The 26,806-nt window shown below is 42.0% G+C and overlaps 1 pseudogene and 1 gene segment (V, D, J or C); both read left to right on the top strand.

Annotated features, from left to right (window-relative positions):
- Positions 1-12,339: 12,339 nt before the first annotated feature.
- Positions 12,340-13,841, top strand: LOC139346031 (Ig kappa-b4 chain C region-like). The segment is given in 2 exon segments: positions 12,340-12,469; positions 13,350-13,841. Coding segments are annotated over 2 exon segments (459 nt in total).
- A 3,999-nt stretch (positions 13,842-17,840) lies between these two features.
- Positions 17,841-19,756, top strand: LOC139346030 (Ig kappa-b4 chain C region-like; annotated as a pseudogene).
- Positions 19,757-26,806: the final 7,050 nt, after the last annotated feature.

The raw sequence follows: 26,806 nt of genomic DNA, 5'->3' as shown, positions 1-26,806 counted from the left end.
TGAATCTTCAGCCTGAACTCCACTGATGGTCAGAGTGAAGTCAGTCCCAGATCCACTTCCACTGAAACGATCTGAAACTCCAGAATGACGGCGTGTAGCTTCATAAATCAGGAGTTTAGGAGCTTCTCCAGGTTTCTGAAGGTACCAGTGGAGCCAGCTGCTAACATCTGAACTGGTTTTACACCTGATGGAGACAGTCTGTCCTGGAACAAAAGACTGAGACTCAGGAGACTGAGTCAGGGTGATTTGTCCTGATGAACCTGGAAAACATGACGAAGAGGAGAAGGGTTATTGAGACAAATCCAGCTTGGAGAAAGATGATCACCATCAGAGCAGAAGAGTATCATTTCTTTAACATGGAGAACAGATGGAAGAAGGTAAATGCTGCTTGTTTCAGTGTTTCTCCATCACAGCAGAACATGACTGTGGTGAACCTGGTTGTGGCATCCTGAAGCCCAGTTTTCAGAAGAGAGTCTCACCCTGAACGAGGAGCCCCAGGGTGGCCAGCAGTAGAATCAGTGAGCTCATGATTGTGCTGCCGGTGTGTCAGTGGCTCTGAAAGGCCTGGACAGCCACTGATCAACACTGGCCTCTTAACGGCTGGCAGCAGAGAGGCAGGACACATATGCAAACACACAGAGTCAGTGAACTGGAGCTGTCCTCAACACATCATGCTGTTTCCTCCTCACTGCTGAGACCACTGACTGACAAATCATCCTCACGGAGAGTAAAAGAAACTCAGGATGCTGTTTAGAAACTGCAAATGAATCTCAAAAAAATAATCTCCTTGTGTCTAGACTTGTTTGTTTGTTTGTTTGTTTGTTTGTTTGTGTCTGGACTGAGCAGTTCCTCCTCAATCACAGCTCAATCCAGCTGATCCTCATGCTTGTCAGCCACCACAGCTGCAGCCAATCCATGAATCACCAGCCACAGGATAAATACTCGCTTCTCCTCACCAGTCGTCACAAGATTGTTGCTCTCACTACCCTGTTAAGTTTAGCTCTTCTAGTGTCTTGTTCGTTGCTGGCATTTCAATATAAATTTAAATTTACTTTGCAGATCAGTATCAGTTTGTTCATGTTGATGATCATTTCTCTGTGCACCACACAAGGTTCTGTGCTTGGACCATTACTGTGCAACCTATGTGTGCTTCCTTCAGGCAATATTATGAGGAACAACTCATCATCAATTTTATTTGATCTGTTGATGATTCCCATTTCTATTTGTCAAAGAAGCCAATTGCAACCAATCATCCAACCAAAGTTAATTCAACTTGAAACATGTCTGACAGACATAAAGACCTGGATGACCTACAACTTTCAAAACGATTCAGACAATCTGGTCCACCCATGTGCAGGCTGGATTATTGCAGTGCTGTATTGTCAGGCTGCCCCCATAAATCACTAAATACTCTCAGCTGATCCTGAACACTGCAACACGTCCTCTGATCAAAATATTTATCGCATATTACTATGATTATTTTTTTCGTCTTTTGTCTACAACGTAAGTATCGTTTATTTTATTTTGTATCCCTCTTCATTGTCTATTTATTCTTTTGCTACCTCTCCTTTTTATTGTCACAACGTGGGGTCAGGCACCATCTGTTCTTGAAAAACTCATAGTATCCTATTACCCTGCAGGAACACTGGTTCATGAAGAAATGAATAAAGGTGATCTTCAAATGAATCAGGTGAGCTTAAACTACTTGTGTGGAAGTGTGATGTGTTAGGGCCATGGTGTTTGATGCTGAACTTAGTTATAGAACTTCATAACTGGAGTCTGAGCTTTCAGCTATCAGGGCCGGTCCTGTGGAAACATCTTCCAGGCTCGACCCAGAATGCAGACACCCTCTCAACGTTTAAGAGTAGCCTCAAAACTTTCCTTTTTGATGCAGTTTACAGTCAGGGCCGGCTCAGGCTTGCCTTGGACAGGCCTCTAGCTTTACCACTATATCCTCCTGACTACCTGCAGCTCAAATTGGTCCTCTGTGGAGAACATTTGTAAACCTGAATATCTCCCACCCACTGAATAGTACTGAATTAGCTCCTCTTGCTATCTAAAGAGGACATTTAGGGCTTTTCAATGATACCACATGAGAAGGGGTGGGGCTTTGTTACCCTTCTCTTTCTCATTAAGGAAAATGGCGTCCATCAGTGCAAGCACATTTTATGGGAAGAGGAAAAGTAAGTGCATAATGATTTTATTCAGCAAATTTTGGCTTGAAATGATATTGGCATATTTTATATAAGTCTCAGATTTAAATGTTGTCTGACCTGTTTAAGGTCATAGGTTGCACCATAGCTATTGTCAAACTCAACCTTCATTTTGAGTTCAACTATGAACCTGTGAAGTTTTGTGACGGCATCTTTTAAGGTTTTGACACTATCGAGTTGACAAACCTGTGCAAAAAACAGAGACAGAGAAACAGCTGACAAATGACTGAAAATCACCTCAGTGGTAGTTCCTGCTACAGTCGCTGTCTCCAGGACTCTTGTTGACCAGGGATGCTTGTTAATTGATAGCTCATCATGCTGCTGCCAGTGCTGCTGTCATCTCTAGTGTGTGTGTGTGTGTGTGTGTGTGTGTGTGTGTGTGTGTGTGTGTGTGTGTGTGTCCAGCTGTAGCAGTCAGTTCAGTTTCTGTTCAGTCTGACTGAGGGAGGTTTTTGTACGACTCTTTTTCACTGTGTGAACACAGCTTGACTGTTGATTTCATGAAAACTCTGACAGTAGTAAACTCCTGAATCTTCAGCCTGAACTCCACTGATGGTCAGAGTGAAGTCAGTGTTTGATCCACTGCCTGTAAAACGATCTGGAATCCCTGATGCTCGACTGCTAGCAAGGTAAATGAGCAGTTTAGGAGCTTCTCCATCTTTCTGTTGGTACCAGGATAAATAGCTCCCACCATAAACCTTTGGATTGGTCTTACAGCTGATGGTGACGGAGCCTCCCAGAGCAGAGCTCACTGCTGCAGGCTGAGTCACTGTGACCTGACCTCTGGACTCTGAGGACACACACACACAAACATAAAGCAGCGTCCTTCATTTCAGAGGGACGGATGTTCGTAGAGGACTTGGACTCTCTGGACTTTACCTGTGAAGCAGCAGCAGAGGACAGTCCAGATGAGGACGCAGGTCAGAGTCATGTTTTTGATGAGGAGGATTTCTGTGTCTTCTGTTGTGATGAAGGACAGCTGTCAGTCCTCCAGTGTTCAACTCTCAGGACTATAAAGTGTCCCAGAGCAGTGGAGCATGGTGCTGCTGATGCAAAGTGGCTCTCTATGGAAATGCTCTCAAAAAGTATCATGTCCTCAAAATATCGTACTGTTTCCTCCTCACCGCTGGATTATTCAAATCATCCTCATGTAGAGTAAAAGAAACCCATGATGCTCTGTAGTAACTGCAAATTTAGCTTTTTAAGTTAAGCTAAAATATGCTTTTTCATTTCCAGAAATATTTATAGTTGTTGTCTCAGGACACTTTCCATATAGAGCTGGTACAGACCAAGCTCTTTTATCTACAAAGAAACCAACAATTCCCCCATGAGCAAGCACTTGGCGACAGTGGCGAGGAAAAACTTCCTTTTAACAGGCAGAAACCTCGAGCAGAACCAGACTCTGGGTGGGCGGCCATCTGCCTCGACCGGTTGGGTGAGAGAGGAAGAGCAAGAGAGGGAGAGTGAGACAGACAGACAGACAGACAGACAGACAGACAGACAGACAGAAAGAAAAGCAGTCAGAGAGAGAGAGAGAGAGAGAGAGAGAGAGAGAGAGACAGAGACAGAGACAGAGAGACAGACATGCAGTCACAGTAACAGTGACAGTGGATGTAATAATAGCAGTAGCAGTTGCAGTGGATGTCAGGCAGGGCCAAGGCAGGAGACGCAGCTGAAATCCACAATCCAGATTCAGCCACTGTCCATGGGAACCTGCAAGACGACAAAGCACAGAGACTCCGGGGAAGGAGCTAAGTTAGTAAGACGCCGTGGTAGGACATGAGAGCGTGCGGATGGAGAGGGACAGAAGGACGGAGGAGCTCGGTGTATCTTTGGAGGTCCCCTGACAGTCTAATCCTATAGCAGCATAACTAGGGGCTGGTCCAGGACAAGCCTGAGCCAGCCCTAACTATAAGCTTTATCAAAGAGGAAAGTTTTAAGCCTACTCTTAAATGTAGAGACAGTGTCTGCCTCCCGGACAAAGACTGAAGATGGTTCCACAGGAGAGGAGCTTGATAGCTAAATGCTCTGACTCCTGTTCTGCTTTTTGAGACTTTAGGAACCATAAGTAGAAATGCATTCTGGGAACGCAGTGTTCGAGTAGGGCAATAAGGTACTATGAGCTCTTTAAGATAAGAAGGTGCCTGGCCATTTATGGCTTTGTAAGTAAGGAGGAGAATTTTAAAGTCTATTCTAAACTTTACAGGGAGCCAGTGCAGAGCGGCGAGTATTGGAGAAATATGATCTCGCTTCCTGGTTTTTGTCAGAACACGTGCTGCAGCGTTCTGGAGCAACTGGAGAATATTCAGCAACCAATTTGGGCAGCCTGATAATAAAGAATTGCAATAATCCAGCCTGGAAGTTACGAATGCATGGACTAGTTTTTCTGCATCATTTTGAGATAAAATAAGCCTGATTTTTGCGATATTACGTAGGTGAAAAAAGGCAGTCCTTGAAATTTGTTTTACATGGGAGTGAAAGGACATGTCTTGGTCAAAGATAACTCCCAGATTCTTTACAGTGGTGCTGGAGGCCAGCGCAATGCCATCCATAACTGCTATGTCATCAGAAAGTGACTTTCTAAGATGTTTAGGGCCTACTACTATAACTTCAGTTTTGTCCGAGTTTAGCATCAGAAAATTGCAGGTCATCCAGGTCTTTATGTCATGAAGACATGCTTGTAGTCTAGTTAACTGACTGGTTTCTTCCGGTTTCATTGATAAATATAGCTGGGTATCATCTGCATAGCAATGAAAATTTATTGAGTGCTTCCTGATAATCTTACCTAAAGGAAGCATATATAAGGTGAACAGAATTGGTCCAAGCACAGAACCCTGCGGAACTCCATAGCTGACTTTAGTGAGCACAGAGGAGTCGTCATTAACGCGTACAAGCTGAGAGTGATCTGACAAGTAGGATTTAAACCAGCTTAGCGCAGTTCCCTTAATGCCAATGAAATGTTCCAGTGTCTGCAATAGGATGCCATGGTCAATGGTGTCAAATGCAGCACTAAGATCCAGTAAGACTAGTACAGAGACAAATCCTTTATCAGATGCAATTAGAAGGTCATTTGTAACTTTAACCAGTGCTGTCTCTGTGCTATGATGCACTCTAAATCCTGACTGGAAATCCTCGAATAAACTATTATTGTTTAGAAAGTCGCACAGCTGATTGGCAACTGCTTTCTCAAGAGTTTTTGAGAGAAAGGGAAGGTTGGATATCGGTCTATAGTTGGCTAAAACCCCTGGATCAAGAGTAGGCTTTTTCAGTAGCGGTTTTATCACAGCTACTTTAAAGGACTGTGGTACGTAGCCTGTTGATAAAGAGAGATTGATCATGTCTAAAACTGTAGAGTCAATTAGAGGTAATACTTCTTTAAACAGCTTAGTCGGGATAGGATCTAAAATACAGGTAGATGATTTTGATGATGAAATTATTGAAATTAGTTGGTGAAGGTCAACAGGAGTAAAACAGTCTAAAACTGCGACAGACTGAGTAACAGTTTCTACGATTTCTGCGTTTGAAGACAAAACAGTACCTGTTAACGGCAGGAGTCGATGAATTCTGTCTCTAATAGTTAGAATTTTATCATTAAAGAAGCTCATGAAGTCATTACTGTTCAGAGCTAAAGGAATACATGGTTCAACAGAATTATGGCTCTCTGTCAGCCTGGCTACAGTGCTGAAGAGAAACCTGGGATTGTTCTTATTTTCCTCTATTAGTGCAGAGTAATAGGCTGCCCTGGCACTGCGGAGGGCTTTCCTGTATATTTTAAGACTGTCTTGCCAGGCGGACCGAAATTCTTCCAAATTGGTAGAACGCCATTTCCTTTCTATTTTCCGTGAAGTTTGCTTTAATTTGCGGGTTTGAGGAGTATACCATGGAGCTAACCTCCTCTGTTTAATTTTCTTCTTTTTTAGGGGAGCAACAGAGTCAAGTGTCATACGCAACGATCCTGTAGCACTATCAACCAGGAAGTCAATCTGGGAGGGACTAATGTTAGCATAAGACTCCTCTGTTGTATTGAGACATGGCATTGAATTAAATACTGATGGGATCATATCCTTAAATTTAGCTACAGCACTATCAGACAGGAGTCTGGTATAAGAATTTTTGCCTACTGGCTGGTAGTCTGGTAATATGAATTGGAAAGTTATTAAATGATGGTCTGATAAAAGAGGATTCTGTGAGGAGACTATTAAGTCTTCGATTTCAATGCCATATGTCAGAACAAGGTCGAGGGTGTGGTTAAAACAGTGAGTCGGTTCATGTACATTCTGGCGGAAGCCAACAGAGTCTAATACTGAGATAAATGCAGTGCTAAGGCTGTCATTATCAACGTCGACATGTACATTAAAGTCACCTACAATAATTACTTTATCTGCTTCAAGAACTAAACTTGATAGAAACTCCGAGAACTCAGCTATAAATTCGGAGTAAGGACCAGGAGAGCGGTATACTACAACAAATAAAAGTGGCTGCACTGTTTTCCATTTCTCATGAGAAAGAGTGAGAACAAGGCTTTCAAATGAGTTATAGTCGAGTTTAGGTTTAGGGTTGATCAAAAGGCTTGAGTCAAAAATGGCTGCAACTCCACCTCCTCTGCCGCTGCCTCGAGGAATGTGGGTATTAATATGGCTCGGAGGAGTAGCTTCATTTAGGCTCACATACTCTTCAGGACACAGCCAGGTTTCAGTCAGACAAAATAAATCAATATTATGGTCTGATATTAACTCATTTACTAGAACAGCTTTAGAGGACAGAGATCTGATGTTAAGGAGTCCACATTTAATTCTCCTATCTTGTTGTACTATTGCAGAGGTTGTTCTAATTTTAATTAGATTCTTATGTTTAACTCCTCTTCTCTGTACTTTTGGTTTACTTAGTTTACGTGGTCGGGGGGCAGACACAGTCTCTATGGAGTGTTGGGTGGGTAACTGCTCTAATGGAGGCGCAGAGAAGCGTGTAGGACTGCAGCTCTGCCTCCTGGTCTCAACTCTGAGTTGTCAGGGGTTAGGTTCATAAATAAAATCGGTCAGATTTCTAGAGATGAGAGCTGCTCCCTCCAAAGTGGGATGGATGCCATCTCTCCTAATCAGACCAGGTCTTCCCCAGAAAGTCTGCCAATTATCAATGAAGCCCACACCGTTTGCTGGACACCACCTCGACAGCCAGCGATTGAACGATGACATGCGGCTACATGTCATCACTGGTCAGATTTGGCAGGGGTCCAGAGAAAACTACGGAGTCTGACATCGTTTTAGCATATGTACACACCGATTCCACATTAATTTTAGTGACCTCCGATTGGCGTAACCGGGTGTCATTACCGCCGACGTGAATAACAATCTTACGGTATTTACGCTTATCCTTAGCCAGCAGTTTCAAATTTGATTCGACGTCGCCCGCTCTGGCCCCCGGCAGGCATTTGACTATGGTCGCTGGTGTCGCTAACTTCACATTTCTCAAAATGGAGCTGCCAATAATCAGAGTTGGTTTCTCAGCGGGTGTGTCGCCGAGTGGGGAGAACCTGTTAGAAACATGAAGCGGTTGGTGGTGACCCGTGGGCTTCAGCTTGGGACTATGCTTCCTTCGAACAGTCACCCAGCCTCCCTGGTTTCCCGGCTGCTCGGGAGCTGTCGAGGGACGGCTAGCCGGAGCTGCACTTGGTCGGTCCGCACCGACTACGGGGGCCTGGCTAACTATAGCTAATGGTTTTGTTTCCATGGTGCGGAGCCGAGCTTCCAATTCACTAAGCCTCGCCTCCAACTCACCAAATAAACTACATTTATTACACGTACCAGTATCACTAAAGGAGGCAGAGGAGTAGCTAAACATGTGACACACCAAGCAGGAGAGAGCTGGAGAGGGACTGGGAGAAGCCATCGCTAGCTGCTAGGCTAAGTTGGTATAGCTAGCAGAGCAGACAAGCGCGTAGACAAATAAAATTGACGGTCGCTAAATAAACAGACTTATGGGTGCTTGAGCAGAACTAATGTTACTCTAGAGCGCGGATAAAAGGCCGCTGTAACAAAACACAGAGCAAATTACACTCAGAGGAACAAGAGCGACAAACGCACACTATTCGTAAGGCAGCAACCAGAAACAGGAAGTGAGACGATCCGCTTACCTCAGCACGTCAGCACCACCAGCAGCACATGAGACTCAAGCTCACAGAGACCATGAAGGTGCACATGCAGGTCATTGAAACTAACTTAATTTTACAGAAAGTTCATTTCAACATTTTTAGTCACCACAACACTGGACCAAACAGTGTTAAAGTTGTCAGAGGCCTCAGATTAAACATGGATTAAAAGAAACAATCCACTCAATGACTGAAGGATTGAAGTGCTGTCATTGGTCGAGTCAGTTCCAGTAAATGTCTGCATAGACTGCAGAGATGTGTTGCTCTCTGTGTCACAGTGTTAGACTTGTTCAGTCCTTATCTGTTTGGCAGAGTTGACGTTGTCTCACTTGGTCAACATTCATCTGCTCCTATCAGCTGTAAACTTGGCATCCCACAAGGCCTCATCCTGGGTCCTCTGTTGTTTAGACTTTATATGCTGCAGTTGGTTCATAGTAAGGGCCTTCAAATAGATTTTTATGTCTGTAGATTATACACAGCTGTGCATTTTTACATCAAAATATGATCTCTGTATGTTCAATAAACGTGCTGATTTTCTGTTCAGACATAATTCTTTTCACAAAGCATCCTGCAGGTTATCAGACAGAAGATTAAAGTTTTCAGTCTTATGGCAACTTTAACTCTCAGACACTAAATAGAATGACCAATGGTGACATTCTTGACATACTGAATGTTTTCCTATCCTGCAGAGTGCATCGTAGCACAGAGACAGCACTATTCAAAGTTACAGATCATCTTATTGCCACAGTCAAACAGTTTCTTTGCTTGTGTTATTAGATCTGAGTGCTTCATTCAACTCCATTGACCGTCACATCTTCTTGCAGAGACTGGAATATGTAATTGGCATTATTAATTAACTACATTAAGCTGTTTAAGTCTTACTTTTCAGATCAATTTCAATACGTTCATGTTAATGAAAAAACATGATGTTTGTGACAGTGGTTCTGCCAAAGAAAAGATTTGTTGCATTGCAGATGTGGAGCTTCAGTGTCCTGAGGTTTCTGTGTGATGTGTGGACATTGATGTTTCATATATTGTGAATTTGGTTTGTCTCTCCATCAGTGGAGCTGACTCTGCTGTTGTTGTGATGTTAATGGTCTGATTGGGCTTCTTCACTGGAACTGTTCTCTTCATTTGTGGAAACTTTCAGATTGTTGAGGTGAACTGTTTGAACTTCAAGAGGAAAACTGGAGACACAATGAACACATCAGTCACCTGTGTGTGTGTGTGTGTGTGTGTGTGTGTGTGTGTGTGTGTGTGTGTGTGTGTGTGTGTGTGTGTGTGTGTGTCCTCAGTGAAGTGTATCAGCTTCCAGCTGCAGCAGTCAGTTCAGTTTCTGTTCAGTCTGACTGAGGGAGGTTTTTGTACGACTCTTTTTCACTGTGTGAACAACCACTGACTGTTGATGAGATGAAGACTCTGACAGTAGTAAACTCCTGAATCTTCAGCCTGAACTCCACTGATGGTCAGAGTGAAGTCAGTGTTTGATCCACTGCCTGTAAAACGATCTGGAATCCCTGATGCTCGAGTGCTCGCAGCATAAATGAGCCTTTGAGGAGCTTCTCCATCTTTCTGTTGGTACCAGGATAAATAGTTCCCATTATAAACCTTTGGACTGCTCTTACAGCTGATGGTGACGGAGCCTCCCAGAGCAGAGCTCACTGCTGCAGGCTGAGTCACTGTGACCTGACCTCTGGACTCTGAGGACACACACACACAAACATAAAGCAGAGTCACAGTTTTGTCGGCTTCATGTCAGAGGGACGGATGTCCGTAGAGGACTTTGATTCTCTGGACTTTACCTGTGAAGCAGCAGCAGAGGACAGTCCAGATGAGGACGCAGGTCAGAGTCATGTTTTTGATGAGGAGGATTTCTGTGTCTTCTGTTGTGATGAAGGACAGCTGTCAGTCCTCCAGTGTTCAACTCTCAGGACTATAAAGTGTCCCAGAGCACTGGAGCATGGTGCTGCTGATGCAAAGTGGCTCTCTATGGAAATCATAAGACAAGATAACACTTTATGAACCCCCTGTAAGGAAGATTTGGGTGTTACAGTCAGCAGCAGTAGCATCAAAAGTATAAAAAGAAAAAGAATGGAACAAAAGATAAAACAGAAAATTTAAAAAAAATCCAAACTCTTCATTTACACATTATAGACAAGAGAGTAAAGCATTTTTCTGTATTGCACATTGGATTGGATAAAAAGTATGCAGCAGTCTGTAAAATATTATTGTTGATGGAAAAAAATAAAATGATGTACAGGGAATGGAGAATTGGACGTGGGTTTAGACTTGGACATGGTTCAAATACAGTGTTTTCACTATTGCACATTGGTTAAAAAATGAGTTGGAGTATATAGAAGAAAAATATGTACGTGCATAGACTTTATACAAGAATACACAAATGTTATATTGAAGAAGAAATGTAATATTGCACTAGATATTGCATGAGCTGTAATGTAATGGCATGATGATGAAAACATATGGCATCTCCTCAATGGTGTCCAGAGGGCAGTCCAGGACAGAGCCAGCTTTCCCGACCAGTTCAGTCTTTTTCTGTCCCTCTGAGAGCTCCCACAGCCCCAGCAAACCACTGCATGGGAAACTGAAGATGCCACCACAGAGTCATAAAAACAGTGTCCTACATACTCCAACGGACCTCAGTCTTCTTAGCAAGTGGAGACAAATTTGGCCCCTCCTGTACAGGACATTTGTGTTGTTTGTCCAGTCCAGTTTGTTGTACAGGTGAATCCCCAGGTATTTCTAATCCCCCACGATCTCAATGTCCAAGCCCTGGATGTTCACCGGTGTCGTCTTTGGGACCTTCCTGTGGAAATCAGTCTCCATCTCCTTGGTTTTGCTGGCGTGTATATTCAGGTGGTTCAGTCCACACCAGTCGACAACGTTGGTTCTGACCTCCCTGTATTCCAGTTCGATGCCCTGTGATACGCATCCAACGATGACTGTATAACCAGAGAACTTCTGGCTGTGGCAGCTGTTGGTGTTGTGTCTGAATTCTGATGTGTTGAGGGTGAAGAGGACAAAGACAGCACTGTCCCCTCTGGAGCCTCCGTGCTGCAAACTACCACATCGGACACACAGTCGTGAAGCCACATACTGTGGTCTGTTGATGATGTGGTCGATGGTCCATGCAGCCAGGTGGCAGTCAACTCCAGCTCTGTCCAGCTTCTCTCTGACGACTGATGGTTGGACTGTGTTGAAAGCACTGCAGAAGTCAACAAACATGACCCTCACCGTGCTCCCAGTATGCTCTAGATGAGAAAGACATCGATGGAGCAGGTAGATGACTGCATCCTCCACATCAATGCCTGGACAATATGCAAACTGTAGGGGTCCAGCTCGCTGCTCACCAGGTGACGGAGGTGGTTCAGTGCGATCCTCTCATTCATCCTCATCAGGTGGGAAGTTCGGGCTGCTGGCCTGAAGTGGTTGGGCTCTCTGGGATGCGCAGTCGTTGGAATCACACAGGAAGTTTTCCACAGTGCTGGAAGTCTCTCCAGACTGAGACTCATGTTGAAGAGGTGCAGGATGACCCCGCACAGCTGATCTGCACAGTCCCAGAGCAGTCTGGAGCTGATGCCATCCGGGCCTGTAGCCTTCCTCGCCTTCATCCTCCTGAGCCCCCTCCTCACAGACACAATGCAGAGCTTCACACAGTGCTCTGACTGACTCCAACATGGACTTGGATCACTGTGATGATGCTGCTGATCGATGGATCAATCACTTTATCAGAACACTGATGAACATTCAGTGATCATTTTAATGTTGATTTGGTTTGAGGACTCTGGATATCTTTTCTTTCAGAACATCTTGTTTAATTTAAGGTGAGAACAACTTAAATTTGACTTTCAGACAGATGTAAAAAAAAAATAAACGTAAAATGTGATGAATTCTGATCAATTGTTTCACTGATTGATAAATGTAAGATGAAATAGTTCTTTCTCTTAAAAACTGGACGTGTTCATGTTGAGTTTGTTGTGTTCAGAGTCAGAGAGCCGTGTCTCTCTACAGTCAGAGGTTTTTGTACGACGACTCAGTCAGTTTGTATCACTGTGGTTGACTTTTGGTGGAGGAACCAGACTGGAAGTTGGAAGTAAGTTTCTTCTCAAATATTAAATATCGTTTCATCAGATAAAGCTTTAATTCATGTGTCTGAACATTTGCAGTAACTTGAATTTTCCATTGGACTGATCAAAATCACCTTAAGACTCAATTTTTTGTTCATTTCTGCTGTTTGACCTTGAAGCTGAACTCAAAGCAGCTTCACTGAACTTCTCTTTAAACGTTTCATTTGTGAAATGTGAACAGCTTGAACTGTAGGAACGATGAAAGAACAACACTCGTACTTTTCAAATGTTTGTAGATTTTGACTTTGATTCTCATTTTAAACCATTTTTAGTTTGAGTAAAAATCATTTTGAATCCTGTGAATGAAGATAAAAATGTTTAAAAGCCTTTAAATCTGTGATCTCCTCAAACGGCTCAAAATGGCTTTTTGAAATAATGTTGACAGTTCTCTGATGGTCGTCAGTTATTGTTGGCTGATAATATCGTTGGATCTCATTCACCTCTGAGAGTTTGGACAGTAAATGTTTTTGTATAAATGTATCAGGACTTTGAATGAAGTCACAGACTGAAAATATATTCAAACTGTATTTTCTTGTGTTCTTCAAACGGTCTAAATTAAAATCCTTCGAAGAGCTTTTTGTATGTTGAAATGTAAATCTGACTGTTTTATTTGCAGTGCAGTTTGATAGATTTCAGGTCATATGAGGACTCTTTCTGTGCTGATGTGCATGAGAGGTTTCTTAAAGGGAAGTGAAACAATGTGTGAGTGAGTGACTGGTGGAGCAGAAAAACCATCTGACAGAAACTCCTTAAAGGACTAAATCAACTCTCACACAGTAAAGGTGTCCAAGTGTTTGACTGACAGCTGCGTGGTCCCTGTCCTCTAAACCGATTGGTGTCTCCTAGGTGACGCCCGTCCCACCCTGACGGTGCTGCCTCCCTCCAGTGAGGAGCTGGAGAAAGAGGGGACGGCCACGCTCATGTGTCTGGCCAACAAGGGCTTCCCCTCAGGCTGGAGTCTGTCCTGGAAGGTGGACGGCAGCAGCAGCAGCAGCTGGGAGGAGAGCAGGAGCCCCGGGGTGCTGCAGAAGGACGGCCACTACAGCTGGAGCAGCACCCTGAGGCTCCCTGCAGACCAGTGGAGGAAGGTGGGCTCTGTGACCTGTGAGGCCACCCAGGGCTCCCAGACTCCACTCTCAGAGACACTGAGGAGAGACCAGTGTTCCCAGTCCTGACCTGACTCACTGGGACTCTGCTGCTGGTTTTCCTCTGCTTCTGCTCTCACTCTGCACTCTCTGTCTCTGTCTTTCATTTTTACAAATAGAAATATTCACTAGATTGTTGCAACGTTTCAATATTATTTCAGTGTTTGCAGATAATAAAGACGTGTTCTTCAAATCACTTGTTTGAAAATGTTTTATTGTCAAAGTGTTTCCATAAATGTTCTTTTAATAGTGTCACTGATTCTATTTCATCCAAAAAACAAACCTGAATTTTCTCTCTGATGATTTTATAAATAATGTGTCAGATCATGTAATGTGTATCCATATACACTGAATATCAAAGGAGTTTAGAAACTCAGAACTCTTCATCATTCTACTGATGAGCATAAACCAGTGAGGGTCGTAGTCTAAATCCATAATTTGTTGTTGATAGTTGATGTAAATGCTTCTGTGACTTTGGACCAAAAGCCATGGTAGGACCATATCAAGCATAAATCATCCAATCATCTCTTGCAGCTGAAGTGTCTTCATGATGAGGACTGTCATATTGTCATTGTTTAGGTGTGTCTCAAGAATATGCACTGTCCTTCAAGTAACACTACAAATCAAAAAAAAGAAAAATAACTAAAATAAATAGCAGTGTATCATCAGCATAAATAGATGACAAACAATTGTGATCTTCAATTTAACTCTGAAACTATTTACAAACTGCTTCTGCTGAAGATCCACAACCACAAAGACAAATGAAAGATGACAAAAGACTGAAAGTGTTACTGAATTACACACTCCATAAATCCTGTTGGTTCAATCATAAAATACATTTTTGTTGCAATAAAATCAATACAATATGTTTTATGTGTGATTAGTATTTTTACAACATGAATGAAATGTTGTTGAGAATCAATTTTCAAATTTAATTAATGAATTTTTGAGTTTCTATGAAAGTTGGTCAGCAGTGAAACTAATATTTATAAATTTTGTGTCCACATGTTGTCATACTCCTTGGAAAAACAATGACTATTTCTTATGTAAAATATATTTATCCTAGAAATATTGAAAGTTAATTTTTACTTAGAATTTATTTTGAGCAATAGCTTAAGCTTTAGTGTGAGTGCAGCTGTTGATTCAGATCAGTTCCTCTCCAGCTGAGGGAGGTTTTTGTACGACGTTGTATCACTGTGTGAACGGTAAGCTGTTACTCTGCTGACAGTAGTAAACTCCTGAATCTTCAGCCTGAACTCCACTGATGGTCAGAGTGTAGTCAGTCCCAGATCCTCTTCCACTGAAACGAGCTGAAACTCCAGAATGACGGTTTGTAGCATAATAAATCAGGAGTTTAGGAGCTTCTCCAGGTTTCTGAAGGTACCAGCTGAGATAGCTACTAACACTTGAACTGGTTTTACATCTGATGGAGACAGTCTGTCCTGGAACAACAGACTGAGACTCAGGAGACTGAGTCAGGGTGATTTGTCCTAATGAACCTGGAAAACATGAAGAAGAGGAGAAGGGTTACTGAGACAAATCCAGCTTGGAGAAAGATGATCACCATCAGAGCAGAAGAGTATCATTTCTTTAACATGGAGAAGAGATGGAAGAAGGTAAATGCTGCTTGTTTCAGTGTTTCTCCATCACAGCAGAACATGACTGTGGTGAACCTGGTTGTGGCATCCTGAAGCCCAGTTTTCAGAAGAGAGTCTCACCCTGAACGAGGAGCCCCAGGGTGGCCAGCAGTAGAATCAGTGAGCTCATGATTGTGCTGCCGGTGTGTCAGTGGCTCTGAAAGGCCTGGACAGCCACTGATCAACACTGGCCTCTTAACGGCTGGCAGCAGAGAGGCAGGACACATATGCAAACACACAGAGTCAGTGAACTGGAGCTGTCCTCAACACATCATGCTGTTTCCTCCTCACTGCTGAGACCACTGACTGACAAATCAGCCTCACGGAGAGTAAAAGAAACTCAGGATGCTGTTTAGAAACTGCAAATGAATCTTAGACAATTAAAAAAATTATCTGCTTGTGTGTAAACTTGTTTGTTTGTTTGTTTGTTTGTTTGTTTGTTTGTTTGTTTGTTTGTTTGTTTGTGTCTGGACTGAGCAGTTCCTCCTCAATCACAGCTCAATCCAGCTGATCCTCATGTTTGTCAGCCACCACAGCTGCAGCCAATCCATGAATCACCAGCCACAGGATAAATACCATCTTCTCCTCACCAGTCGTCACTAGATTGTTGTTCTCACTACCTTGTTAAAGTTTAGCTCTCATAGTGCCTTGTTTGTTTCTCGAATTTAAATTGAAATTGAAATTTACTTTTCAAATCGATATCAGTTTGTTCATGTTGATGATCATTTCTCTGTGCACCACACAAGGTTCTGTGCTTGGACCATTACTGTGCAACCTATGTGTGCTTCCTTCAGGCAATATTATGAGGAACAACTCATCATCAATTTTATTTGATCTGTTGATGATTCCCATTTCTATTTATCAAAGAAGCCAATTGCAACCAATCATCCAACCAAAGTTAATTAAACTTGAAACATGTCTGACAGACATAAAGACCTGGATGACCTACAACTTTCAAAACGATTCAGACAATCTGGTCCACCCATGTGCAGGCTGGATTATTGCAGTGCTGTATTGTCAGGCTGCCCCCATAAATCACTAAATACTCTCAGCCGATCCTGAACACTGCAACACGTCCTCTGATCAAAATATTTATCGCATATTACTATGATTATTTTTTTCGTCTTTTGTCTACAACGTAAGTATCGTTTATTTTATTTTGTATCCCTCTTCATTGTCTATTTATTCTTTTGCTACCTCTCCTTTTTATTGTCACAACGTGGGGTCAGGCACCATCTGTTCTTGAAAAACTCATAGTATCCTATTACCCTGCAGGAACACTGGTTCATGAAGAAATGAATAAAGGTGATCTTCAAATGAATCAGGTGAGCTTAGACTACTTGTGCAGAAGTGTGATGTGTTTGGGCCATGGTGTTTGATGCTGAACTTAGTTATAGAACTTCATAACTGGAGTCTGAGCTTTCAGCTATCAGGGCCGGTCCTGTGGAACCATCTTCCAGGCTCGACCCAGAATGCAGACACCCTCTCAACGTTTAAGAGTAGCTTCAAAACTTTCCTTTTTGATGCAGTTTACAGTCAGGGCCGGCTCAGGTTTGCCTTGGACAGGCCTCTAGCTTTACCACTATATGCTTAGTCTGCTGAAGGACATCCCATGATGCACTGAGCTACTCTCTCCCTCTCTCCCTCTCCATCTTTATGAATTCATGTCCCATTAATGCATGTTACCAACATGGCTTCTTCCACACACTCTTTGTGCTTTCTCGTGTTGCAGGTCATAGGTTGCACCATAGCTATTGTCAAACTCAACCTTCATTTTGAGTTCAACTATGAACCTGTGAAGTTTTGTGACGGCATCTTTTAAGGTTGTGACACTATCGAGTTGACAAACCTGTGTAAAAAACAGAGACAGAGAAACAGCTGACAAATGACTGAAAATCACCTCAGTGGTAGTTCCTGCTACAGTCGCTGTCTCCAGGACTCTTGTTGACCAGGGATGCTTGTTAATTGATAGCTCATCATGCTGCTGCCAGTGCTGCTGTCATCTCTAGTGTGTGTGTGTGTGTGTGTGTGTGTGTGTGTGTGTGTGTGTGTGTGTGTGTGTGTGTGTGTGTGTGTCCTCAGTGAAGTGTATCAGCTTCCAGCTGCAGCAGTCAGTTCAGTTTCTGTTCAGTCTGACTGAGGGAGGTTTTTGTACGACTCTTTTTCACTGTGTGAACACATACTGACTGTTGATAACATGAAAACTCTGACAGTAGTAAACTCCTGAATCTTCAGCCTGAACTCCACTGATGGTCAGAGTGAAGTCAGTGTTTGATCCACTGCCTGTAAAACGATCTGGAATCCCTGATGCTCGACTGCTAGTATAGTAAATGAGCAGTTTAGGAGCTTCTCCATCTTTCTGTTGGTACCAGGATAAATAGCTCCCACCATAAACCTTTGGACTGCTCTTACAGCTGATGGTGATGGAGCCTCCCAGAGCAGAGCTCACTGCTGCAGGCTGAGTCACTGTGACCTGACCTCTGGACTCTGAGGACACACACACACACAAACATAAAGCAGAGTCACAGTTTGTCGGCTTCATTTCAGAGGGATGGATGTCCGTAGAGGACTTGGACTCTCTGGACTTTACCTGTGAAGCAGCAGCAGAGGACAGTCCAGATGAGGACGCAGGTCAGAGTCATGTTTTTGATGAGGAGGATTTCTGTGTCTTCTGTTGTGATGAAGGACAGCTGTCAGTCATCCAGTGTTCAACTCTCAGGACTATAAAGTGTCCCAGAGCACTGGAGCATGGTGCTGCTGATGCAAAGTGGCTCTCTATGGAAATGCTCTGACTGCCTCCAGCAGGGACTTGGATTACTCTGATGATGCTGCTGATCAATGGATCAGTCACACCATCAGAGTATTGATTAAGAATATGTCATTGCTCAATCTGATTTGAATATTTAGAAAATTCTACCAAGTTCACAACAAATCAACATCACTGTGGGACAAATTTAAGGAAATAATTAATTACAATGAACATTCATTTATGATCATTATTTCATTTGTCTGGATTTGTTGGACAGTTTTTCTTTTGAGAGTCTTATTTCAGTGTGTTTCACCAACAGAAGAAATTAATGTTGATTGTAGATTTTTAACATTTCACAAAGAAAAGGTTGAATCGTCTGCATATACATGTTTTCTGGATCAGTTTTCAACACTTGAAGCAGTTCTTCCATAAACTGGTTAAACTGGGGATGTATTTGGTGACTTTGTTGTGTTCAGAGTCAGAGAGCCGGGTCTCTCTACAGTCAAAGGTTTTTGTACGACCACTCAGTCAGTTTGTATGACTGTGGTGGACTTTTGGTGGAGGAACCAGACTGGATGTTAACTGTAAGTACATTTGTCTCTTTTAATAACCCAAATTTTACATGTATTCTGTTTTATTTCATAGCTGTACACATTGCAGCAACTTTTAGCTGATAATTGCAATTTAATATGAATGCAGTTCTTCTTGAATGCGACACATTTGTCCTCAAAAAGACTAAAATCTTCTTCAGTTCAACATTTTACTTCACTGGAATATAAATCTGAAGAGTTTCTATATGTACGTTTCCATAAAAGTTTTCCGCCTGTCAGAAATTTTCTTCAAGGTTTTTAAATTTCAGCCTCAGCACTGAACCGACCTTTTTTATCGGTTTTACGTGATGTTTCTCAAAGATTTTAACTTCTGACACGTTGAGTGTCACAAATGAAAATCTTAAAACGTGAATGTTACATTGAACCAATACGCTGCATGAGCAGGTTTGATTTGATGACTTTTGACACATAACTCAGTCGTTAACAATGTTCATTTTGAGGAAACAAATCAAAGTCACATCATCAAGGTCTTTTCTGTTTGATACAAGAAAACTTTAAAAAACTGTCAGACTGTGTAAACCTGTGGAAACTTATTTTTCAGACTTTCACAAACTCAGAGTTTGTAGCTTATTTGTTAAACACTGACACATCAGAGCAACAATGTGTCATTTTTAGCTTTTAATCTCTCACACTGAAACCTGACTGTTGTCATGGTTCAGCAGTGATGCCTGTCCGTTGCCGTGGTTACTGAGCTGAGAGAGGGAAGTGCAACTCTGAAGACCAGTTTCATCCAAAGATGAAGCTTCATCAACATGTGTTCTCTGTCTCTGCAGTGGGTCGAGTCGCCCCCACCCTGACGGTGCTGCCCCCCTCCAATGAGGAGCTGGAGCAGGGGAAGGCCACGCTCATGTGTCTGGCCAACAAGGGCTTCCCCTCAGGCTGGAGTCTGTCCTGGAAGGTGGACGGCAGCAGCAGCAGCAGCAGCAGCAGCTGGGAGGAGAGCAGGAGCCCCGGGGTGCTGCAGAAGGACGGCCACTACAGCTGGAGCAGCACCCTGAGGCTCCCTGCAGACCAGTGGAGGAAGGTGGGCTCTGTGACCTGTGAGGCCACCCAGGGCTCCCAGACCCCACTCTCAGAGACACTGAGGAGAGACCAGTGTTCCCAGTCCTGACCTGACTTGCTGGGACTCTACTGCTGGTTCTCCTCTGCTTCTGCTCTCACTCTGCACTCTCTGTCTCTGTTTTTCATTTTTACAAATAGAAATATTCACTAGATTGTTGCAACGTTTCAATATTATTTCAGTGTTTGCAGATAATAAAGACGTGTTCTTCAAATCACTTGTTTGAAAATGTTTTATTGTCAAAGTGTTTCCATAAATATTCTTTTAATAGTGTCATTGATTCTATTTCATCCAAAAACAAACCTGAATTTTCTCCCTGATGATTTTATAAATAATGTGTCAGATCATGTAATGTGTATCCATATACACTGAATATCAAAGGAGTTTAGAAACTCAGACAAAACTCTTCATCATTTTTGATGAGTACAAACCAGTGATGGTCGTAGTCTAAATCCAAAATTTGTTGTTGATAATTGATGTAAATGCTTCTGTGACTTTGGACCAAAAGCCATGGTAGGACCATATCAGGCATAAATCATCCAATCATCTCTTGTTGCTGAAGTGTCTTCATGATGAGGACTGTCATATTGTCATTGCTTTAGGTGTGTCTGAAGAATATGTACTGTCCTTCAAGTAAAACTACAAATAAAAAAAAAGAAAAATATCTCAAATGAATAGCAATGTATCATCGACATAAAGAGATGCCAAACGATTGTGATCTTAAATTTAACCCTGAAACTATTAACAAACTGCTTCTGCTGAAGATCCACAACCACAAAGAAAGATGAAAAATGACAAAAGACTGAAAGTGTAACTGAATTACACACTCCATAAATCCTTTTTAGGTTAAATCATAAAATAAATTTTTGTTGCAATAAAAATACACAAAATGAATAAAATATGTTATATATGTGATTAGTATTTGTAGAACATGAATGAAATGTTGTTGAGATAAAATTTTAAAATGTAATTAATGAGTTGTCACATGTCTTTGAAAGATCAGAGATAAAATTTCTCATATTTAGTGTCCACATGTGATTATACTCCAGGAAATGAATCATAACTTTTTGCTATGTAAAGTACATTTCACATAAAAATAGTGAAAGTTAATTATGAAGTATTTATTTTTAGTAAAAGTTTTAGTTTTAGTGTGAGTGCAGCTGTTGATTCAGATCAGTTCCTCTCCAGCTGAGGGAGGTTTTTGTACGACGTTGTATCACTGTGTGAACGGCCAGCTGTTACCCTGCTGACAGTAGTAAACTCCTGAATCTTCAGCCTGAACTCCACTGATGGTCAGAGTGAAGTCAGTCCCAGATCCACTTCCACTGAAACGAGCTGAAACTCCAGAATGACGGTTTGTAGCTTGATAAATCAGGAGTTTAAGAGCTTCTCCAGGTTTCTGAAGGTACCAGTTCAGATAGCTACCAACACTTGAACTGGTTTTACATCTGATGGAGACAGTCTGTCCTGGAACAACAGACTGAGACTCAGGAGACTGAGTCAGGGTGATTTGTCCTGATGAACCTGGAAAACATGAAGAAGAGGAGAAGGGTTACTGAGACAAATCCAGCTTGGAGAAAGATGATCACCATCAGAACAGAAGAGTATCATTTCTTTCACATGGAGAACAGATGGAAGAGGGTAAATTCTGCTTGTTTCAGTGTTTCTCCATCACACATCCTCCTCCTCAGACAAAGAGTCTGTGTGCTTTTGTTATTAGATCTGATATCTTCATTTGACAACTGGCATTTGTTAGGGTCCTGGCCGCATTGTTTCAGCTCTGTTTGTTTGTTCCTGTGTGGTCCTGTGGTGTCCTTTTGTCTGGTCCATGTTTCTGTGCTGGTCCTGCCCTCCTCCATACAGCAAGTGTCCCCAGATCTTCTGTGTATCTTGTGGTAGTGTTTAGAGTTAGTAGTGTGGTTCTTGGTGGTGGGTTTTTGATATTCTCCAGGTATTTGTAGTTGGTAACAATGTATATATTTAGCACTATTTTTGTTTTGTTTTGGCTGTGGTCCTTTTTACCTGTGCATCAGGCCTCTTTTTATTAAAACAATTCATTTGAGGTTTGCTTCTGTACCTGGTTTTGCTTTGAGTGATTTTTGAAGTTTTCTTTTTCACTCTTTAATGTTTTATGCTGCTTCCCTAGACTGGGGCATAACAGTATTAGAGGAACTGCACTAAGTTGGTTTAAATTCTACTTTAAGATGATATCAGTTTGTTCATGTTGATGATGATTACTCTGTGGATTGAATTTTCAATTCAATTCAGTTTTATTTGTATAGCGCCAAATCACAACAGAAGTTGTCTCAGGACACTTTCCATATAGAGCTGGTACAAACCAAACTCTTTATCTACAGAGAACCAACAATTCCCCCATGAGCAAGCACTTGGCGACAGTGGCGAGGAAAAACTTCCTTTTAACAGGCAGGATTTAAACCAGCTTAGCGCAGTTCCCTTAATGCCAATGAAATGTTCCAGTGTCTGCAATAGGATGCCATGGTCAATGGTGTCAAATGCAGCACTAAGATCCAGTAAGACTAGTACAGAGACAAATCCTTTATCAGATGCAATTAGAAGGTCATTTGTAACTTTAACCAGTGCTGTCTCTGTGCTATGATGCACTCTAAATCCTGACTGGAAATCCTCGAATAAACTATTATTGTTTAGAAAGTCGCACAGCTGATTGGCAACTGCTTTCTCAAGAGTTTTTGAGAGAAAGGGAAAGTTGGATATCGGTCTATAGTTGGCTAAAACCCCTGGATCAAGAGTAGGCTTTTTCAGTAGCGGTTTTATCACAGCTACTTTAAAGGACTGTGGTACGTAGCCTGTTGATAAAGACAGATTGATCATGTCTAATACTGAAGAGTCAATTAGAGGTAACACTTCTTTAAACAGCTTAGTCGGGATTGGATCTAAAATACAGGTAGATGATTTTGATGATGAAATTATTGAAATTAGTTGGTGAAGGTCAACAGGAGTAAAACAGTCTAAAACTGCGACAGACTGAGTAACAGTTTCTACGGTTTCTGTGTTTGAAGACAGAACAGTACCTGTTGACGGCAGGAGTCGATGAATTCTGTCTCTAATAGTTAGAATTTTATCATTAAAGAAGCTCATGAAGTCATTACTGTTCAGAGCTAAAGGAATACATGGTTCAACAGAATTATGGCTCTCTGTCAGCCTGGCTACAGTGCTGAAGAGAAACCTGGGATTGTTCTTATTTTCCTCTATTAGTGCAGAGTAATAGGCTGCCCTGGCACTGCGGAGGGCTTTCCTGTATATTTTAAGACTGTCCTGCCAGGCGGACCGAAATTCTTCCAAATTGGTAGAACGCCATTTCCTTTCTATTTTCCGTGAAGTTTGCTTTAATTTGCGGGTTTGAGGAGTATACCATGGAGCTAACCTCCTCTGTTTAATTATCCTCTTTTTTAGGGGAGCAACAGAGTCAAGTGTCATATGTAATGAACCTGTAGCACGATCAACCAGGTAGTCAATCTGGGAGGGACTAACGTTAGCATAGGAATCCTTTGTTGTATTGAAACATAGCATTGACTTAAATACTGATGGGATCATATCCTTAAATTTAGCTACAGCACTATCAGACAGGAGTCTGGTATAAGAATTTTTGCCTACTGGCTGGTAGTCTGGTAATATGAATTGGAAAGTTATTAAATGATGGTCTGATAAAAGAGGATTCTGTGAGGAGACTATTAAGTCTTTGATTTCAATGCCATATGTCAGAACAAGGTCGAGGGTGTGGTTAAAACAGTGAGTCGGTTCATGTACATTCTGGCGGAAGCCGACTGAGTCTAATACTGAGATAAACGCAGTGCTAAGGCTGTCATTATCAACGTCGACATGTACATTAAAGTCACCTACAATAATTACTTTATCTGCTTTAATGACTAAGCCTGATAGACTCAGCTATAAATTCGGAGTAAGGACCAGGAGAGCGGTATACTACAACAAATAAAAGTGGCTGCACTGTTTTCCATTTCTCATGAGAAAGAGTGAGAACAAGGCTTTCAAATGAGTTATAGTCGAGTTTAGGTTTAGGGTTGATCAAAAGGCTTGAGTCAAAAATGGCTGCAACTCCACCTCCTCTGCCGCTGCCTCGAGGAATGTGGGTATTAATATGGCTCGGAGGAGTAGCTTCATTTAGGCTCACATACTCTTCAGGACACAGCCAGGTTTCAGTCAGACAAAATAAATCAACAATATGGTCTGACATTAACTCATTTACTAGAACAGCTTTAGAGGACAGAGATCTGATGTTAAGGAGTCCACATTTAATTCTCCTATCTTGTTGTACTATTGCAGAGGTTGTTCTAATTTTAATTAGATTCTTATGTTTAACTCCTCTTCTCTGTACTTTTGGTTTACTTAGTTTATGTGGTCGGGGGGCAGACACAGTCTCTATGGAATGTTGGGTGGGTAACTGCTCTAATGGAGGCGCAGAGAAGCGTGTAGGACTGCAGCTCGGCCTCCTGGTCTCAACTCTGAGTTGTCAGGGGTTAGGTTCATAAATAAAATCGGTCAGATTTCTAGAGATGAGAGCTGCTCCCTCCAAAGTGGGATGGATGCCGTCTCTCCTAATCAGACCAGGTCTTCCCCATAAAGTCTGCCAATTATCAATGAAGCCCACACCGTTTGCTGGACACCACCTCGACAGCCAGCGATTGAATGATGACATGCGGCTAAACATGTCATCACTGGTCAGATTTGGCAGGGGTCCAGAGAAAACTACGGAGTCCGACATCGTTTTAGCATATGTACACACCGATTCCACATTAATTTTAGTGACCTCCGGGTGTGTCGCCGAGTGGGGCAATCCAAACTGTTTCACCACAAGGTCCATTTAGTTTTTGTTCTGGAGCTTTTGATCAAATTCTGATCTTCCTCAGCAGATCAGCAGTTCACTCAGGTGTCATGGATTCTTCTAACTTTGAAGCTACCCTCCAAGCTCAGGTACAGGAAGGTTAGAGGATGAGGGAAGTGACCCCCGTCCCTCAAGATGACTGTTTGACTTTTCTGTACATTTAAGAGGAAGTGAAAGTATCCATGAAACATGTTTAATTCCTGATACGATTATTGTCTCTCAGAGGGGAAATTAATGGGATTGTCATGTTTCAGAGGATTTCAGTTGTAATCAGATTTGATGGTTTTGTAAATGTGCACACATGCTCGACATACTGATGCTTGAACTTATCTCAGCAGCTGAGGGCAGAATGAAAAATTCCAGCAGACTGAGGACATGATGTCCTGTAAGTCTTTGTATAAAAGGTCCATTGTGAAGGATTTTGTAGCGTCTCATGGTGAGGCTCAACATTGCGTTGTGTATGAGTCTGTACGGTGGCTGTGAAATTTGTGACAAACGTGAAAGGTGTTCTCTGGAGTCAGTGTCTGGTTTGTCCATTCTGAGCTACTGTAGAAATCTGGCTGTGCAACATGGCGGCCTCCGTTAAAGACGACCCACGTCCTCTGGAGATGTGAAGAGCTCATTGTGAGGTAACAAAAACACAACGATTCTTATTTTCAGGTGATGAGACACAAAACTGAACATAATGATTAATGCTGGTGTCATATCTTAACGACTGCTCCTCTCAGAAATCTATTTAAGTCAGTTTAAAAGAAAGAGAGGGTGAAGTTTGAGTGTGTGTGTGTGTGTGTGTGTGTGTGTGTGTGTGTGTGTGTGTGTGTGTGTGTGTGTGTCCTCAGTGAAGTGTATCAGCTTCCAGCTGCAGCAGTCAGTTCAGTTTCTGTTCAGTCTGACTGAGGGAGGTTTTTGTATGACTCTTTTTCACTGTGTGAACACATACTGACTGTTGATAACATGAAAACTCTGACAGTAGTAAACTCCTGAATCTTCAGCCTGAACTCCACTGATGGTCAGAGTGAAGTCAGTGTTTGATCCACTGCCTGTAAAACGATCTGGAATCCCTGATGCTCGATTGCTAGTATAGTAAATGGGCAGTTTAGGAGCTTCTCCATCTTTCTGTTGGTACCAGTGTAATAAGCTCCCATCATAAACCTTTGGACTGCTCTTACAGCTCATGTAATGTGTATCCATATACACTGAATATCAAAAGGAGTTTAGAAAATCGGACAAAACTCTTCATCATTTTTGATGAGTACACACCATTGATGGTCGTAGTCCAAGTCCATAATTTGTTGTTGACAGTTGATGTAAATGCTTCTGTGACTTTGGACCAAAAGCCATGGTAGGACCATATCAAGCATAAATCATCCAATCATCTCTTGTTGCTGAAGTGTCTTCATGATGAAGACTGTCATATTGTCATTGCTTTAGGTGTGTCTAAAGAATATGCACTGTCCTTCAAGTAAAACTACAATAAGAAAAATATCTGAAATGAATATGAGTGTATCATCAGCATAAATAGACACCAAACGATTGTGATCTTAAATTTAACCCTGAAACTATTAACAAACTGCTTCTGCTGAAGATCCACAACCACAAAGACAAATGAAAGATGACAAAAGACTGAAAGTGTTACTGAATTACACACTCCAAAAATCCTTCTTAGGTTAAGTCATGAAATACATTTTTGTTGCAATAAAAATACACAAAATGAATAAAATATGTTATATATGTGATTAGTATTTGTACAACATGAATGAAATGTTGTTGAGATAAAATTTTATAATGTAATTAATGAGTTGTCACATGTCTTTGAAAGACGGTCAAATAAAATTTCTCAAATTTTGTGTCCACATGTGATTATACTCCAGGAAATGAATCATAACTTTTTGCTATGTAAAGTACATTTCACATAAAAATAATGAAAGTTAATTATGAAGTATTTATTTTTAGTAAAAGCTTTAGTTTTAGTGTGAGTGCAGCTGTTGATTCAGGTCAGTTCCTCTCCAGCTGAGGGAGGTTTTTGTACGACGTTGTATCACTGTGTGAACGGGAAGCTGCTACCCTGCTGACAGTAGTAAACTCCTGAATCTTCAGCCTGAACTCCACTGATGGTCAGAGTGAAGTCAGTCCCAGATCCACTTCCACTGAAACGAGCTGAAACTCCAGAATGACGGCTTGTAGCAGCATAAATCAGGAGTTTAGGAGCTTCTCCAGGTTTC

This window comes from Chaetodon trifascialis, chromosome 17 (assembly GCF_039877785.1).
Source record: "Chaetodon trifascialis isolate fChaTrf1 chromosome 17, fChaTrf1.hap1, whole genome shotgun sequence".
NCBI classification, from domain to species: domain Eukaryota; kingdom Metazoa; phylum Chordata; class Actinopteri; order Chaetodontiformes; family Chaetodontidae; genus Chaetodon; species Chaetodon trifascialis.
The sequence above is the reverse complement of the archived record's forward strand: the minus strand, read 5'-3'. Positions and strand labels throughout refer to the sequence as shown.